The sequence below is a fragment of the Panicum virgatum genome, chromosome 9N, assembly GCF_016808335.1.
Source record: "Panicum virgatum strain AP13 chromosome 9N, P.virgatum_v5, whole genome shotgun sequence".
NCBI lineage: Eukaryota > Viridiplantae > Streptophyta > Magnoliopsida > Poales > Poaceae > Panicum > Panicum virgatum.
Genome location: NC_053153.1, coordinates 1082198 through 1095103, shown reverse-complemented (window position 1 = coordinate 1095103; position 12906 = coordinate 1082198). Strand labels below are relative to the sequence as shown.

Sequence of the window (12906 nt, the reverse complement as noted above, 5' to 3'; positions counted from 1 at the left end):
CCCGCCTAAACCCAGAGGGTGAGTACTTGGGGGTTAACTAGGACTAGTTCTATCTCGCTGGAAGAACACGATGAACACAGCAGGTTTAGAGTGGTTCGGGCCGCCGGAGCGTAATACCCTACGTCCACTGTGTGTTGTATTGCTTGTGTTTACTTAGCCTCAAGAGAGTCTGAGAGATCTAGTGCTGAATCCAGCGTGAGTCTGAGAATCTGTGTATATATGTGTTCTAGCGGGCGTGCTCTCCCTTTTATATGTCCAAGGGGAGCACGTACACTGAGCGGGGCCCCGACATGTGGACCCGGCGATGTATTATAAACTACACTTTGGCCTTCAATGCCTCAGATCCGGAGATCTTGTCGTCGGCTTCCGTGCGTAGCTTCTGACCAGGGATGGTCTTGAGCTGTCCTGTCAGAGTAGAGTCTAGCCTCTGCAGCCGCGCGTCGAGGTCATGATGAAACGCCGAATTACTGACTCAGTCCACTGTACCAGCGTGCACTGTTGCTCCAGTCAGTAGCTGATCATAATGACTCGTCGCCCATACGCACGGCGCTGAGTCTTTAATGCTTGTCTTGATAACTGACCAGCCGCCTCGGTAACTGGCGATCCACAGTGTGGACTGACAAAAGCTGCCCCGTGCCCAGAGGCAGCAGAGCCCGCCTCAACCACTCGCACTTAATGCGGGTGGGTGAGAGAGCTTCCAGCGGAAGGCTTGCGCCCGCGCCCGCGTGACACGTGGCGCTCCGGACCCCTTCCGATCAGCTAGCTGAGCCGAGAGCTCACGGGGGTCCGGATAGGCACGTGGAGGTCCCGGACCCATCTGCGGGAGTCCGGATGGCACGTAGAGGTCCCGGACCCACCTGCGGGGGTCCGGGTCCGCGGTCACAGGTGCTGAGCATTTCCATCTCTGGAACACGTGGTGACACCGGACCCATCCTCGAGCGGAAAGCGGGTCCGGGACCGTTGGTCCGGTGAGATGGAGTCAGACCCGAGGGGTCCGGCTGCTCAGCTCCTTAGGGCGTAGTTACGGATAACTACGCGAGTCTTGGCACAGTAGGAGTGGGTACCCCAGCTGCAGGGTACCGACATACATCTTCTCCGATGACTGATTCAAAATTTTGTTTGTGCTGAAATACAATCACTCTGTTCGACAGCTCCAGCAGCCTCCAGCCCAACAATGTTTTTCTCTCACACCGCTCAGCACCGGCTTCTAGCCACCAACCGGTCAACAGTATTTTTTTCTCACACCACTCCAGCCACCAGCTCCAACTCCAGCCCAGCGAACAGAGTTAATAGAGTTTTATTGATCTATAGTAGAACATCGATTCAAAAAGAAGCTATGTATATTTCTCGGTAAACAAACAGGTGTTGTACAACCCATGGCCATGGGAGCATCTAATTTTAACATTTGCAATGTTGGTGCCATAAAAAAAACAAGCATTATGCTGGCATCAATTTAATTATCTGTCAACGAGGCCACTGTCGATGTGTGAAGCTAGTTGGGATCAGGAGAGTTTCATGTTCTTCAACATGCTGCTGATAAGGGGCACCTTTGATGGAGCCTTTTGCTTGTAATGCTTCAACAGTGCTTCTGCAGCCAAGCTCTGCAGCTCTGAGCCATCTTCCTCCTTGTTCCTTCCTTTGGTCAACTGATTGATTGCCGAAGTGCACTGGGTGTTTAAGATATTAGATATGCGTAAGGATCAATATTGGATAACAGAAAGATGCAACTAAGATTCTTCAAGTTTTCCAAAACCCATATGGCCTTACCAGACATACACCAAAGAGGGCTCTTGTATTCTTGCCTCCAGTTAACTGGATCGTTGATGCATAATACTTTTTAGCTGTCTGAAGATTTTCCAAGCCACCCATAGTGTACAGAACCTTCAAAAGAAAAGTATATATAATCAGTAGGACTACATTGAAAAAAAGTCAGTATAACTACATACAGGTGCAGAGCAAAATTCAATTATGCTTCCTGTTGAATCTTGAATCAAAATATGCTTATGGTTCCTTAAGTACTAGAACGTTTTGTGCAACTGATTGACTCATATTCTTTTCACAGAAAAAGGGCTGAACTTAAATTCTAAGACACAAAGACAACACCAACAAACAGTGAAATAATAAAGATGGTATCATATAAGCATGTGAAAAAATTAGCATGTAAAACATCAGAAAACTGGTAGCTGGTGCCTGGTGGAACCAAAGTTAATTCACTAAATAGTTAAGATTCATCAAGGCTACCTTGCAGTTGGTCACAAAGATGCAATAAATTGTATCTATTGCAAATTACAATTCATATCTCAAGAAAGTAGTTACTCTGAAACATAATACGAAACAAAACAGATGTCAAATCATTATGTTTTCTTTTCTCAATAGATGACTATGTGCTAAGTTTTAATTCTCTTGAACAATCCAGTGCATCAATAACTTGTCATGCTTTGATTTGATTTTTGGATGTTTCATTTCATATATGATGTTAAGACCTTTGGTTGGTAGCAATAAAGTATCCATCAGCGGAAATAATTGACGAAATAGTGAGAAATAATTTGATAAATTGCGAACTGTATTTGCATTCACCCTTTTAGCAGAGGGCTGCCTTTGAGCTGTTTAGATTACCTCGGCATAGGCTATATGATAAAGTGGAATGGTTGGGTGGGCTAATATTAGCTCCTCATAACAAAAGGCAGCTTGCTTGTACCTGATAAGAAAGGGAAACATTTGAGTATTGTGACATCCCTATCTATCAGATTATGTAGAATGCATCGATATTGAGCCCCTTACATTTGTAAGGAAACATATGTTTCAGCAAGTTCTCTCCAGGCATCATGATCTGCCATAAATCTGATATATAAGAAAACGAGTTAATGTGTTACGCCAAAAGGAATTAGAGATAACTATATCTTACTCCTAAAAAAAGTGGATGCAGCTACTTACAATTCCAGATACTTATTGAGATAATCAGCCGCTAAGGACATATCACCTTGTGCTTTTGCAATGGCAATTTTCCTCTTGTGGACAATCTGCCAAACACAGAAGATAAGCATTCATTCTAATGTAAAATGGCATCAGATAAGGTAAACTGTGAACCATAAGATTTGACTGGTTCAACGAGCAGAGGAGATTGGCAGATTGAACTACTATGGCACACCAAGTTCTTAATATGAGATAGGAGAATTGTCATCAGAATTACGATGTGCCATACCTGATCAAATGGATTGTTTTCCAGGATTAGCGCGTAGGCTCTTTCAGCTTCAGCCCATTCACCCTTCGCTTCAAATAGAAGAGCTTCTAGCCGGGCTACATATTAGGACAAATTCAATTCAGCGTATACAGAAAGGTGACCAAAGCACCAGCATCACATAACCCGTGGGATGTAAGTCTTTTGAACACAAAACATAAAATCAGGAATTTTAGTCTTAGATCGATATACATTTTTTCACTCTTTATATGAACTCAAAAATTAAATCACATCACCACTGATCTCCAACTATCCAGTGCCTTCTTTCTTACCAAGCACTTAATTACAACATCAACAATTTGCCTTGATATATTAATCTAAAGTGCACGTATACATGTTTAACTTCAAAAAAAATGCAACCTTGATTTCATACCTTCATTGAGTTAAGCAACAAAAGAAAGGTGACACCTGACCGAAGTACCAGCATGGGACAACTCGGCTGATGCCATGTATCAAGATTGCGATTTTGAACTTGAAACAGTAACTCAGAAATTTGCTCTTAGATGTATATAAAGATATTATTGTACCCACATGAATAGGTCATCCTTAGCAATTTACCTCATCATCTTCAATCTCAAAGTATCCGATTGCCCTCTTTGCTACCAAGCTCTTAGTTACAACTTTGTCTTGATACATTAATCTAGAGCAGTAGACTACATGTATAGATGTTTAACTTCAAATAAACCAGCATCCAGACCTACAGCTTGATTGGGGGCCTTCAGATGTACTTGCCAGGCTATAGTTACAGGGCTGAAACAACCACCATGATGACATGAATACCGCGCAGATCTAAATCTAACCCAAATAGTTGTGATTTACGTTTACAGAAATATGGCAGAGGATAGATGATGTGTTTCGAAGTTTCATGTCAAGTTAGCTAAATTATCGATCAAAATCTATTTATATTTAAACAAATGCCTCCTCAGAAAGGAAATTCTAATAACATCTGAAACATAGTAAGTTAGGACTTAGGAGCCACAATATTCCCACTAAAGTTGAATTCAGTAGCAGCACTTACCAACTCGGGTGCTCCCAGGAAATTGCTTTGAGAGGACTCCAATACAGTCCTGCAAATCCATCAAAAGACGGCTAGATTAAAAAGTAACACCCCGACCGCATCTTAGATTCAGAGAATAGGATCTTGAAACAGAGAGCATCACAAATGACTGTCACAGATTACAGAAGAAGTTCACCTTTGCAACATCGAGACGCTGGCAATCCATGGCTGCCACGGCAACCTGCTCATAAAGCGTCCACTCTGCACCGAAGGAAAGCAGGCACGTGTTTACGACTAGAGTAGAGAGAGAAGCTGCAAACTTAGAGGTCATATTTTCGCAATTCAGCTAGCAAGATCACAGTGACTGTGAAAGATCCCGCAGAGACATACTGCAATCTAAGCATCTAATGGGTGGATTCAAGAAGGGTTGAGCCGCCGGGCAATCCAAATCCACCACACCGCACGTACAGATGGATCGTGGATTGTGGCGGCGGGGATCTACGGCCGCCGGCGAGATCTATGCATCTACAACTACAATCCGGGATCGCGCGGATCAGCGAGAGTCAGTGGAGGGCAGAGCGCAATTACGTTCTGAGGCGAGGCGTGAGCGCGCTGAGGCGTCGTTGAGGAGGGCGAGGCCGACGCGGAGGGCGTGGGCGGGGCGGCGCGCGCGGAGGCGGCGGGCGAGGCAGAGGTACTCCCAGGCGCCGCCGCCGCCGTGCTCCGCCTGCTCCTCCAGGCGCAGCAGCCGCGCCTCCTCCTCCGCCGCCGTGGCAGCGGGAACCGCCGCCGCCGTCGCAGCTGCCATGGGGGATAGACTCGGCGCGGCAGACTGAGGGAGATGGTTGTGTCGCGGCGGCGTGCTGCGGACGGATCGAGAGGCCCAGGCGTACGACCGCGGCTTATTTCGGACGCTAGATGTCGTGTGTCACGTGCTCTTGTGACCTGCCGTGTGCGCGGCTGCTACTTCTGGTTCTGGGTTCCAACATGAGAGGAGACCAGGACACTCAAACCGTTAAGCAATTCCTTTTTTTTGGGAGTGACTTTTGATGTCACAACACTTTTATTGGATTCGAATTCAGGTTTGCCGTATACTTCTGACTTTGATCTAAGCAGCTCTTGCATTAGGTTAGTAGACTTTGTAGTGTTTTATCTTAAACTAGGTGAGTGCCCGTGCGTTGCTACGGGAGAAAAAAACTATAAAAATCTACTAACAAATAACAATATTCATCTTGTATAATTTTTTGTTTCAAACAATATTTCCTGGACCTTCTCAGACCCAACACAACTCAGTGACAAGGAAAAGCCTTGGTTCAAAAATCTTAATAGTAAACACTCCAGGTATCTCATGACACGATAGAGTAATTAAAAAGTATAATTAATGTGAGATAGATAATACATGATATTAAACAAAAACTTGATGCCCACAAATGCAAAATCCAGACCTTCACTTGAAATTATTCCATATATGGTATTGCGCACATTTCTTGCCATTCCAAAATTTGAGCATCAACGATACCCACAGTGATTCGTCCTTGCCGATAAAATTAGAGAATGGCATGGCCTTATGAATTTGGATCTGAATTAAAAGAGGGCATTAAAAAAAATGCAGACTGTGGGCCTGTGGGGGCTTACCGTTACCGAGTTAGAGTACACAGATTTTACTAAACACCTCGCAAGCAATGCAGGCAACGTGGTTGTGTGATGGCCTTTTTATTGCTCGCAATCCAGTCGTTCTTGCAGTTCCTTGTAGGTAAAGCTGGAGTGTGTCGAGTTGGCCACCTTGCTTGGCCTTGTTGCCAGCGGCCAATGGCGTGGACCATCCACATGTGCTGCCGGCGCCCTTCCAAGCTGCTGCCCACAAGTGAAGGTAGGATGGTAGGATGGTAGAAAGCATTGATGTACCTATGTAAGATCCTGTCCAAAAGAAGCACGCCAACCTTGAGGAAAAACAGATTGTCAAGCTCGGAGCAAGGGAGTACATCTTTTGGGTGCCAAGTTCGTGCTGCTGCTCCCACATGTCCTCCGCTCCTCATTTCTAACAAAACCTGCTCGCTGCTGACACACCTGGGTCGACCAAAGCACTCGCAAAATAAAAGCTACCACACCACATCTCAGAGTCCATCAGGCCAAATCTAACAATAGGCACACACAGGGCTCTAGAAAAAATGGTTTGTACCTTGTGTGCAGGAAGCAGGTTCTGAAACAGCAGGGCGTTGGTGGAGGAAATCTCCGTGCTGCTGGTGACGGCAGAGGTGCTGCACGAGAGGAGCGTCTCGGCGACAACACGTTGGAGATGGACCAGCAATTTTCAGATGTTTCTGCAAAAAGGATACGCCTGCTATTTACAGGAACAAGAACACAACTTGATTCTAAGTTGGGACAAAAACACAACCTTGAAGATGCACGCAGACATTTAGAATCTTAGTTTCAGAGTTCAGACTTTCAATAAGAAGATGTCTTTCCCTTGGAAACCAAAAGGAAGAATATGCATATCTTGGAATAACAGTGAGCAGAGGAAATCAGCATGGTTGGTGTGAATAATTAGCAGATCACCAACCTTGTTTAGGTGGAGTGGACGTCGCGGCATGATTAGCGATGTGCATGGCCCTTGAGCAGAGACAACCGGCAAACATCCTTCAAGCCACCACAAAACAGCGAAGCAGTTGGTGCTGGGCATTGATGTTTGCTACGATTGAATCAGGCATCACAATAGAATCAAGTCATCATGCATCAATTCCCAGGACTTACATCAGAATCAAGACATCCATCAAACTGCAGAAGAGTCAAATCCACAATTTCTGCAGTTTAGGGGAACAAAAGGATCAAGAACAATTTTCATGATTCTTGGATGAACCGGCCAAGAATTGAGATGGGAGGAAGTCAGACCTGCGGGTGCTTGATCGAAGAGGGTCATGCTCCGCTGGATCCTTTTTGCCGGCATCGGTCCACATCTGTTTGCTGGTGGATCAGCCCTGCCATCTGCTCACGGCTGCAGGACAAATCAGAAGGTGGACGAACAGTTCAAGAGCGGAATTGGGATGGGAAAGGCACTGATATGTGGATCAGAAGGGAAAAATCAAATCAAATCAAATCAATCAACAAAAAAAAAGCAGATCGACGGAAGAAACTTACGCGTAGCTCGTAGTTCAATCAGAGGTTGACTTCATGATCTCACAAGGGCAGCAGCTCACCGATGCAGGCGGGCTTGGTGGATCGTGCGCCAACCGCTGGATCTGTGCTGCCATCTCCCCCAGGCCAAGGCCCCCTCATCGATGCCGAGGTGGCCGATGTCGCGGCAGTCGAGGCCCAATTCCAGGCGCAGATGGCCGCACACGACGCCGCTGCACGCCGGACCCGACGCGGGGGATTGGCGCGGATCGGCGACGCTTGGGACGAAGTGGTGGTGCGGATGGCGCGGATCGGCGACGCCGGAGGCGACGCGTACGGCGGCCGGGAACGGAGCGGCGGCCCGGATCGGCGCGGACGTCAGTCGGGGGTGGCATCGATGAGCGCGGGGCGAGCGTCGCCGAGCTGTTGGGTGCGGGCCGGCGGAGAGAGGAGCGCGGGTCGGCGTCACTGAGCTAGCGGAGGAGGGGCGCACGAACCAGCGGAGCGCGGGGGGAGGGGGGGAGGAAGAGGAGGTCGCGGGGTGGAGGAGCGAGGGGCGGGTCAGGAGGAGCGGAGGATGGTGGGGGGTAGAGGAACCGCTGCGCACCGGCGCACGAGGTCGTGGGCGAGGTGGATCGACGGCGCTGCGGCGGTTCCGCGAGGGCGGGGTTGAAAGCGCAGTGCGGACCATTGAAATGGAGGATTCGGGTGTTCACCTCCATGACTAAATGGCATGAGGACTCCTTGTCTGTGGCAAGGCAAGCAAGGGCTACAACGGCGGCTGCCACAGTTGAGGGCCAGAAGGAGAGCTGCTTATGGTTCAGAAGTGAGAGCAAGGACAGGTAGTTCGCCAGGTCTGCTACCCTGTCATCTGCTTTAGCAGCCTTCAGATAGAACCTGCAAATTTTGAACAGAATGGTGTAAGCCTCTCCTTTTTGTTCAGCTGATATAGACAAGAAAGCAGGAAGTTCGTGGTACCAGAGGAAATGGTTAGTTGTTGTGACAAAACACTTAAAGTTGAGGACCTCCTGAACCAGCCACTCCATGGCAACAACATCACTCCGGCTGTAAATATTGATCCCAACTTTAAATGTCTTTTGGAGGACGCTGAAAAGAATCAAGCAACCACATAACTGTTGCACATCAAGCTTAGCAGAAATAAATAATTGGAAACAGGTTATGATCAGGAGACATACTAATAGGATACGTTTCAGCGCAATTTCAACTAAAGATATGTCTGTGAATTGTCTTACAAATGCAAAATGCAGGAATGAAAACCATATATTGAAAGATATTATCAATCAACAAAAAATGCCAATTAGTATGCTCAATTCTTCTGCCACCGTTAACACATAACAGCAGGACAGCACAATCAGGAAACTAAGGAACTTCTGACATGCTCACCTTGTGCACACTTTTAAATGCAAGCTACAGAGTGCTAGTATAAAAAGGGACAAATAAAAAATGAAAATGACATGACAACCACTGTCACACGCTAATATAGTTCAGATTCATAACATAATTTAAAAGTGAAATAGTTCTACTGACTCAAACCCAAGCCATATTTCTGTGAGGTAGTGATGCAATTGGTAAAAGAAACACAGTTATACCTTGCATCATATATTTGACAATCTGAGAGAATGTCCAGCACCAATGCATGGTTAAAGGAGGAGCTAATTTGGAGTGCTAAGTCAATTAATTATGCATCAGTTGCTTCTGAATGTTAATGTAGTTAATTATGCATCAATTGCTGCTGAATGTCAATGGTGTATATATCAATTAGGCAATCTGACAACACAGGATCACCAACTATAGTTGGTAGTTATACTGAAATAGAGCATGAAAGGGAGCTAGCGGTCTAGTTAGGATTCACCAAATATGCAGAATAGCGTACCTTAAAACCAAACATAAAAATTAAAACATGTAACACGAGGGAGAACATTACCAATTGTATGGCTGGTTCTCTTCTATGCAGGTGGCCAGGGTGATGCAGGCAATACCCAGCAACTGCAGATTTCTCAGACCTTTCATGTATCCTTGTGTCAAGAAGCGGTCCATCAGTCCAATCCCCATGAACATGAGATGCGAATGCTGGCATTGCAAGGGAAAGAATCATTCTTTGCCAGTGAACTTTAGTTTTGGAACAACAGAAATGAAGGAGCATAAAATGTTCATGTCAAGCTTTTGAGTTTTAATGATGGATGAGGTCACAAGGGATATACAAGGTGAGATCCCTTGGTGTATGCTCTTTGCTGATGATGGGTGCTAGTTGACGAGAGTAGGGTAGAGGTTAATAGGAAGTTAGAGCTGTGGAGACGCACGTTAGAGTCGAAAGGGTTCAGACTTAAGTAGGACCAAGACCGAGTACATGATGTGCGATTTCAGCGCGACTAGGCATGAGGGGGGAGACGTTAGTCTAGATGGTCAAGTGGTGGTCCAGAAGAATACTTTTCGGTATTTAGGATCGGTGCTACAAAAGGATGGCGACATTGATGAAGATGTTAGGCATAGAATTTCAGCTGGCTGGTTGAAATGGCGGCAAGCTTCTGGCATCCTTTGTGACAAAAGGGTGCCACAAAAGCTAAAAGCCAAATTCTATAGGACAGCAATTCGTCCGGCGATGTTATACGGTGCTGAATGTTGGCCTACAAAAAGGCGACATGTCCAGCAACTGAGTGTAGCAGAGATGCGGATGTTGCGGTGGTTTTGCGGGCACACAAGGAGGGATAGAGTCCAGAACAAAATTATTCGGGATAGGGTCGGGGTGGCACCAATTGAGGAGAAACTTACCCAGCATCGGCTGAGATGGTTTGGACATGTCCAACAAAGGCCTCCTGAGGCGCCGGTGCGTAATGGGGTTCTTGAGCGGGTCGATAATGTAAAGAGGGGTAGAGGTAGACCTAAACTGACGTAGGATGAGTCGGTTAAGAGAGACCTTAAGGATTGGAATATTTCTAAAGAGATAGCTTTGGATAGGAGCGCTTGGAGACTAGCTATCAATGTGCCTGAACCTTGAACTTATTTCTTTCGGGTTTCATCTCTAGCCTACCCCAACTTGCTTGGGAAAAAAGGCTATGTTGTTGTTGTTGTTGTCAAGCTTTTGAGTAGTGACACAGCAGTAGAGTGCAACGTAAATATTCGAAAACATCCGTAATGCATAATTTCAAGAAACCTTCTGATGGAAAATGGTGATGGCAATGCTTTCAGGAGTTCTCTGAATCTCAAACAAATACCAAGTGCATCAAAACAGCTCAAATTTGTGGGGATGCATATGCAATAAAGGGCAGATTCAGAGTTACAGGTAGACAATTGCATTTAGAGAGCGAAGGTTCAGGTATCCTAATTGCTACAATATGTAATCCCAGACATGGAAGCAACATGCCAATGAAATGAAGTTTCAAATGCCAAATGGGAACTACATAGATTTTCTTTTTGTGCGACTCAACCAGTTATCTCTCTCTTCCTCTTCAAACAGCCCATGTTAGACATAGCTGATCTCTGGGACAAGGACAATTTGGTTGAAAAAAAAGAGTGCTCAAACTGAGTCAGTACAAGCATGACTACTCAATGACAGGCTACAAGGACACCCCGGAACCCTGATATCTCAATAGCATCGCCATTTCCAAATCCACTCATCAACTAATGGCAAACTAACAAACTTTTAGATAGTAGATAATTTCGCCAGCACAAACTACGAAAGGGAACCAGATAGTCATTAATTAAAAAAACATTTACACCAGAGAACAGCTTCTTATGCACTTATGCAGATACGGTGCTTGCTGAACACTGCAAACAAATTCTAGACCATTGAGTCTGACAATAAAACAATTATCCAACGGAGGATCTAGAGTCGTATGCCACCAGTACAATGCAGTCATAAGCCTATATAGCTCCTAAAAATGCAATAAATCGGTCACATCGGATGCTTAACCTGTGGTGAACTGTTGATCGCACCGTACGCGCACAACAGAATGTAGTATACACTGACCTCGATGATCCAGTTCACCATGACGACACGTTGCTCCACGACGAGAGGGCCGTAGCTGCCGGACATGGAGCCGTACACCTCAGTGTAGTCGCGTGCAACCACCTCGCGCCGCCGGAACAGCTCGTAGCTCTCCTCGTCGTCCAAGTCATCAAACCGCCTCCCCTGACACAAGCATTCCCATCACATCAGTTACCAATTTAACAGATCGATTACAGCACTGACCAATGCAGTCAAATCCAATTCCCAACAAATTTGTCAGAAATCGCGTGGAAACCCGCTCACCGTCAGGAGATCGAGAGCGGCATTGTTGACGACGCGCGCAGAGGGGTGCACGCAGGGGACGAACTGCTTGGCGAAGTCGAGGAAGAGGGAGAAGTCGCGGAGGGCGCGGCGTCGCCGCCGCCGTCTTCGGTCAAGGGGGAGCTGATTAGGGGGCTGAGGGAGTACTCGTGGGAGAGTGGGGGGAGGGGGGCGGAGGAGGAGCGCGAGACGGCGGAGAGAGGTGCGCGGGTCGGATATGGAAGGGCGACAGCAGCGATCGGGTGGGGCGGCGCGACGGAGAGGATGCTGCGGCCCGGGACAGCAGGGGCGGTGTGAGGAGCAGGCCGGCGGTGGGGAGGCTAGGAGCGGTGGCGAGGAGTCGGATCAGATCGGACGCGCGGCGAGGTCGTCGAGCGAGGCGGCAGCGTCCCGGCCGCGAGGAGGGAGAGGACGCGTGCAGAGGAGGCGCGGCGGAGGAACCGTCGGGAGGAGGCGGGGAGGAGGAACCGTCGAGGGAGAGTGGGGGGAGGGGGGCGACGGACGCGCGTGGCGGAAAGAGGGGCGCGACATCGAAAGCGCATTGAGGTGCATTGAAAGCGTAATGACGAACCATAAAAAATCTTAGTCTTTTTAGTAGTAGAGATATATACCTGTTTTCTTTTCCTTAGTAGTTAACAGGTAAGTATCTCCCATCTGAGTCTAACAATTAAATTTTCATATAACATGTATAGGGAAAAAATTGTAGCATTGCAAACCAAAACGCCAATCTGGCTTGGGTGTTAGTTTGTAATTTGTAAACAGAGGTTCAAAGTTCATTCACTGCGTTCGGCTTGTTGCTCCAGCTCCAGCCGAATAGTACTTTTCTCTCACACCACTCCAGCTCCAGCCTCCAGCTCCAGCCAGCCCAACAGTATTTTTCTCTCACACCACTCTAGCTCCAGCCTCCAGCTCCAGCCTGCCGAACGCAGTGATTATAAATTTTCCGTACTCTGTACGATTATAAATTTTCCGTACTCTGTACGTTGCTAGCAACGCATGGTGTGCCGGCATAGGCTCGTTCCCCTCCGGACCTCTCTTGTTATGCAGGCACCGCATTGTATTAAGACGAAGAAGAAAATAGTAGAGTGTTCGGATACAACCCAGATGGAAAGGATTCCATATAGACACAAGCCGACAAGCCGGCTAAACACAACCCGAAAGAAAAACTCCAACACAAATTACTCACATTCCGCGCAACCTAAACGACTGGCTCTAAGCGTAGCGCTCAGTCTACGCTCCATCCCACGGAGCGAGAGCTGTTGCTCTTGTTCT

The 12906-nt window shown here is 47.1% G+C and overlaps 1 protein-coding gene and 1 pseudogene across 2 annotated transcripts; both read right to left on the bottom strand.

Moving 5' to 3' along the window:
* Positions 1–1283: 1283 nt before the first annotated feature.
* Positions 1284–5813, bottom strand: LOC120687422 (ER membrane protein complex subunit 2-A-like). 2 transcript variants are annotated; one of them, XM_039969422.1, is made up of 9 exons: positions 5681–5813; positions 4432–4496; positions 4257–4305; positions 3203–3297; positions 2935–3020; positions 2782–2841; positions 2617–2698; positions 1768–1881; positions 1284–1667 (listed from the first exon to the last, which is right to left on the bottom strand). In XM_039969422.1, exons 1-9 carry the CDS (start codon positions 5727–5729, stop codon positions 1503–1505), a joined length of 765 nt encoding a protein of 254 aa, XP_039825356.1. In that variant the 5' UTR covers positions 5730–5813; the 3' UTR covers positions 1284–1502. The 2 variants fall into 2 exon arrangements, with proteins under 2 accessions (XP_039825356.1, XP_039825355.1); XM_039969421.1 differs by lacking the exon at positions 5681–5813 and adding an exon at positions 4824–5179.
* LOC120693132 lies at positions 5679–12690 on the bottom strand (annotated as a pseudogene).
* Positions 12691–12906: the final 216 nt, after the last annotated feature.

What these genes read in the sequence shown, in the direction of transcription:
- LOC120687422 (XM_039969421.1), bottom strand. Translation starts at nt 5,043, where the DNA reads ATGGCAGCTGCGACGGCGGCGGCGGTTCCCGCTGCCACGGCGGCGGAG. An exon ending in CTCACGCCTCGCCTCAGAAC is followed by an intron (nt 4,497 to 4,823) that starts GTAATTGCGCTC and finishes CCTTCGGTGCAG; the next exon opens with AGTGGACGCTTTATGAGCAG. An exon ending in CCCTCTTTGGTGTATGTCTG is followed by an intron (nt 1,668 to 1,767) that starts GTAAGGCCATAT and finishes TTAAACACCCAG; the next exon opens with TGCACTTCGGCAATCAATCA.